Raw genomic sequence first — 5,057 nt, 5'->3', positions numbered from 1 at the left:
GGAGAAGGACTGCCGGTTCCTGATGCACCAGAATCATTCTCACTTGAGTCAGACGAGGAAGAGGAAGAGGATGAAACTTCTGGTCCTGAACCATCAATGTCACAGGACCCACATTTTCTCCCATCCTCCTCCTCTGAACCACACCTCATAACACAAGGTGAACTGAATGACCTTGTCAGGGATTTGGAACTACCCAAGAGTAAGGCAGAGCTGTTGGGCTCCAGACTACAGCAGTGGAATCTCCTGGCAGGTGATGTTAGGGTTTCCATGTTCCGTGACCGTCAAAAGGATCTTGTCCCATTCTTCTTCATGGAAGGTGATCTTGTAGCCTGCAACAACATCGATGGTGTGATGGCAGCCCTCAACATCGTTCACGATCCAGATGAGTGGAGACTGTTCATTGATTCATCGAAGACGAGTCTTAAAGCTGTTTTACTGCATAATGGCAATGTTTTGCCATCAATTCCAGTTGGTCATGCAGTCCATATGAAGGAAACCTATGACAACATGAAACAACTTTTGAGGTGTATAAACGATGACCAGCAGCTTTGTGGCAATTTGAAGGTTGTTGCTCTCTTGCTTGCTCTGCAGACTGGATACACAAAGTACTGCTGTTTTCTCTGCGAATGGGATAGTCGTGCAAGAGATTCCCACTACATCAAGAAAGATTGGCCACTCCAACAGTCATTGGAGCCTGGGAGGAAAAGTGTTCAGCATCCACCACTTGTTGAATCAAGGAAGATTTTGTTACCACCCTTTACACATCAAGCTGGGTCTGATGAAGAACTTTGTCAAGGCCATTGACAAAACACAAGCAGCTTTCAAGTACCTCCGTGGAAAATTTCCAAGGTTAAGTGAAGCTAAGATAAAGGAAGGTGTCTTTGTTGGTCCTCAGATTCGTGAATTTCTTCGAGATGATGCATTTGACCATGCACTGCGTGGCAAAGAAAAGACGGCATGGAAAGCCTTCCAGTTAGTGGCAATACATTTTCTCGGAAACAACAAGGCAGACAACTACAGGTTGTTGGTGGAAAACCTCCTAAAGGCATACAAAAGCCTTGGTTGCAACATGTCACTAAAGATACATTTTTTTGCACTCTCCTCTAGATTTTTTTCCACCGAACTGCGGAGCAGTGAGCGACGAGCACGGCGAGCGATTTCACCAGGACATTGCAACAATGGAGAAACGCTATCAGGGCAAATGGAGCCCATCAATGCTTGCAGACTATTGCTGGACAGTGACAAGAGATGCTCCATTTAATGAATACAAGAGACAAACCAAGAAGCGCCGAGTAGACACTGAATAGGACTAAACTATGTACAGAATAGTTTTTTGCCTTTTGTTTCATAATAAAATTTATTTATATAACCCTTTTGCTGATTTTTAAAGTGTTACATAAACAGGACAGGTGAAATATTATCATGTAAAGCAACCATAAACACATGAAAAGACCTAGGTTTACAATTTATGATTAAAACTCTACTATCTACACAATATACATAGACATAAAATGTAATAACTTAAATATCTTAGAAACAGTAGCCAATCAGTTGTTTTAATTGTCATATTTGAATTCAGCACATCAAAATGCATAATAAATAGCACATTTTATCTCTGAAGCAGACGACTTCTCAAAAATTGTAGACCAGTGTTAGCGACAGTAATTGTTTACCAGTACGAGTGAAGGATTCACCATGTTGCCTTTACTTAGCACTCCAAACTCTGAGAATTTAAAGGCCCAATTCCTCCTTCCTTACTCACATGGAGTAGTACCTTACTCTGTGACTAGGCCCACTGATTTCAATAGGTCTACTCAAATTTTTTTGACCAGCTCAATTTATGATTTGAAGAGGCACAATTAGGGCTGTCAATTAACTGCAGTTAACTCAAGCACTCTACACTTTGTATTCTGCGTTGTAATTGAAATCAATATATTTGAAAATGTTTAAAAACATCCAAAAATATGTATAATAAATTTGAATTGGTATTCCAGTATTTAACAGTGTGATTAAAACTGTGATTAATCGCAAATCATTTTTTAATCTTGCAATTATTTTTTTTAATCGTTTGACAGCCCTAGTCACAATCTTCCTTGTGGGTTTGTCCTTGTTCCAAGGGGAACCAACCCCGTGCCAAGTCTATACCTGATACAATGTACTTCCCTTGGAGTGATGTAATAGCTGTGGTAGCCAGATCCTACCACTTACCCATGGGACATATGTAATGTAGCAGCCCCACTGAGGTTGTGTTCTCTTTACTCCATGACCTGAAGTGCACATCCCCCTTTCTCCCTTACACTACTGTATAATCATGACACAAGCTGGCCCAGGGAAAGGGCCTCTTGGCTCCAATAGGACATTTTCCAGAGTAAGGTTTTTCTTAGCATAACTTATTTTAGAATAATCTTATAACCCCAACTATCCTTTCAGAAATGGAGGCTGAGATTTTCCAAGCTCTGTAAGGGATTTGGTTTCCCAGTTCCTATTAGCTCAGCCACAGTATCCTTACTTTATTTTATTTTTACAGGATCTCAATGATGCTCACAGGAATTCCCCCTGCAGGGCAGAGAGAATCCACAAAATTGTGCTGGAGTAGCTCCTTTAACATCAGTGGAGTGACTCTGGATTTACCTTGATGTAACTGAGGTCAGGATCTGTGTTGCAGGGTAGACACACCCAGTCACTCTTTGGAGTGGAGTGGGGCTGTGGCATCCCACAGTCGATGTCTAGGTGTCAGCCCTTAGGCTTCTACAGTGTGGCCTAAAGGCTAGAGTCACTATCTCTGTCCTGAGAGTCAGACAGTACAGCCCAACGGCCAGAGTCAATAGCACTGCCCAGGGATTGAGGCAGTACAGCCCAATGGCCAGAGTCAGTAGCACTGCCTGTGAGTTCGGGTAGTAAGGCCCAATGGCCGTAGTCAGCAGCACTGCCCAAGGGTTTGGGGCAGTAATGCCCAATGGCCGGAGTCAGTAGCACTGCTCGAGGGTTCAGGGAAATAAGGCATAAGAGCCAGCATTGGAGGGCCACCACCAAGGGGGCAACAGCGGGGATAGGGGGACCCGGACCCTCCCTACTCCACCAGTTCCCAGCCCAGGGCCCTGTCAGTGGCGAGTGGGTTCACCACTGGGTCAGCGGGGATTCTACCACAACACGCTAACTCGGCCTGGGAGTTGGGGCTAATCTCCTTCCCTGGGCTACTTCCTACCCCATCTCCTGTGGTGGAAGTCCATGGTCCAGCAGGGTCTTCTGGTCCCTCAGCATGTGCAGCTCCTGGCTGGGCAGCCATAGGCTCTGGGGCTCCTCCTAGCTTCTCTGGGTCTGTGGTTCTCCCAGTCGCAGGCTGAGATGACTCCGGGGCTGGAACCTCCACCAGGTTTCCTTCGTCCTCGACGGTCAGCCTAGAATGAACTGGGCTGCTCCCTTTTGTACAATGGCAGCAGTTGGAGTATGCCTGACTTCCTCCGTCCATAATGAGGGATTAGCTGAATCTCTAGTGCAGGGTAGACACACCCCATCACAATCTGCCTCACTGAACGGTGCCTTTCTAATTTAGAAAAATAGAAAAGCCTCCATAAATGTAGAAGAAAATCTTGGTGCCTGAGTATAGTTTTTTTTTTTTTTTGAGTTAATCTCCTGAGCATCCCTTTCACCTCTTTGTTCCTCAGGCTGTAGATGATGGGGTTTCGCATAGGGTCATGATGCTCCACACCAGAGCAATAAGTTTTTCATCATTTGGTGAGTGGCTTAATCTGGCTTTCATGTATATGGTGCAGGCCGTCCCATAGAAAAGAGTCCCCTCCAATAAGTGTGAAGAGAAGCTGGAGAAAGTTTTCTGCCCACCCTCAGTTGATGGCATCTTCAGGATGGTCGAGATGATACGAGCGTAGGACACAAGGATGAGCATGAACGGCAGCAGGACAAAGAAGAGGACAACCAGGAGAATTGTGATTTCAGTTCTATGGGTGTCCCCGTAGTCCATTTCCATCACTGGGGGAACATCACATAAGAAATGGGTGATTTCATTAGAGCTGCGGAAGGGTAAGGTGAATATGGTCGCAATGTGACCCATTAACACCAGGAGGCTGGTGACCCAGGAAGCAGCTGCAAGCCCCACATAGGCCCTCCTGTTAGTAAGGACTGGGTAAGGCAGTGGGTGGCATATAGTAACATATCGATCATAGGCCATCACAGCAAGGAGGTGACACTCCAGCCCCCTTAGGAAGAGGAGGAAATATGTCTGTGTAAAACAGCCGAAGAAGGAGATGGTTTTATCCTCTGAGAGGGGGTTGGCCAGTATCTTGGGCAGGGTGACCAAGGTGTAAGAGATCTCCAGGAAGGACAAGTTCCTGAGAAAGAAATACATGGGTGTGCAAAGGGCAGTGTCGGCCATAGTGATGAGGATGATCATCAGAAGATTCCCAGTCAGAGCAATGAGATAACTAGATAGAAAAACCACAAATAGCACACAGCTCAACTCAGAGTGGTTGGCAAATCTCAAGAGGATGAAATGGGTCACCAAGATGTGATTCCCTGTGGTCATTCTTGTAATAGACTCTGTCCTGAGGAAAAAAATAGCTGAATAAAGACGTGAGGCTGCATAACGTGTGGGTTTCCAATTCTTTTCAATGATCCATGGTAAAGAAGGCAGATCCTGAACACTGTTTAGCCTAGAAATTGTCCTACCTCAAATTTCATCCCCTGCACCTCTTACCTGCAGGTAGCATCAGACCAAATTCTGGTGTCTTTGCTCATACTGAATGATATTTTCCTCCAGCAGTAAGGAATACATGAGAAAGGAATCAAATTGTTTGAATTTACCAATGAACCCTCCAGGCCTAAGATTTGTTTCTTACAGCACATTTTCTCTTCTCTAACATCTATTGCTCTGTGATATGACCATCTGTCTGGAAACTAAAGTGAAGCTGCATATTCCTAAACTCATGAGTCCATAGATTTTAAGTCCAGAAAAATCATTATTATAATCTAGTCTGACCTCCTGTATAACAGGCCATTTACTTTTACACAGAAATAGCTGCATCAAGCCCATAACTCCTGGA

At 44.7% G+C, this 5,057-nt stretch overlaps 1 protein-coding gene across 1 annotated transcript; it reads right to left on the bottom strand.

Moving 5' to 3' along the window:
* Positions 1-3,661: 3,661 nt before the first annotated feature.
* LOC113409007 (olfactory receptor 10A7-like) lies at positions 3,662-4,540 on the bottom strand. The gene has a single exon (XM_026662527.1). It carries the CDS (start codon positions 4,538-4,540, stop codon positions 3,662-3,664), a length of 879 nt encoding a protein of 292 aa, XP_026518312.1.
* Between the last annotated feature and the right edge of the window lie 517 nt (positions 4,541-5,057).

Source organism: Terrapene carolina, unplaced genomic scaffold, assembly GCF_002925995.2.
Source record: "Terrapene carolina triunguis isolate 2854851 unplaced genomic scaffold, T_m_triunguis-2.0 Scaffold28218, whole genome shotgun sequence".
Classification (NCBI taxonomy): Eukaryota; Metazoa; Chordata; order Testudines; family Emydidae; genus Terrapene; species Terrapene triunguis.
This window is presented reverse-complemented; position numbering and strand designations above follow the sequence as displayed.

Coding starts and splice junctions, on each gene's coding strand:
- LOC113409007 (XM_026662527.1), bottom strand. CDS start 4,540: ATGACCACAGGGAATCACATCTTGGTGACCCATTTCATCCTCTTGAGA.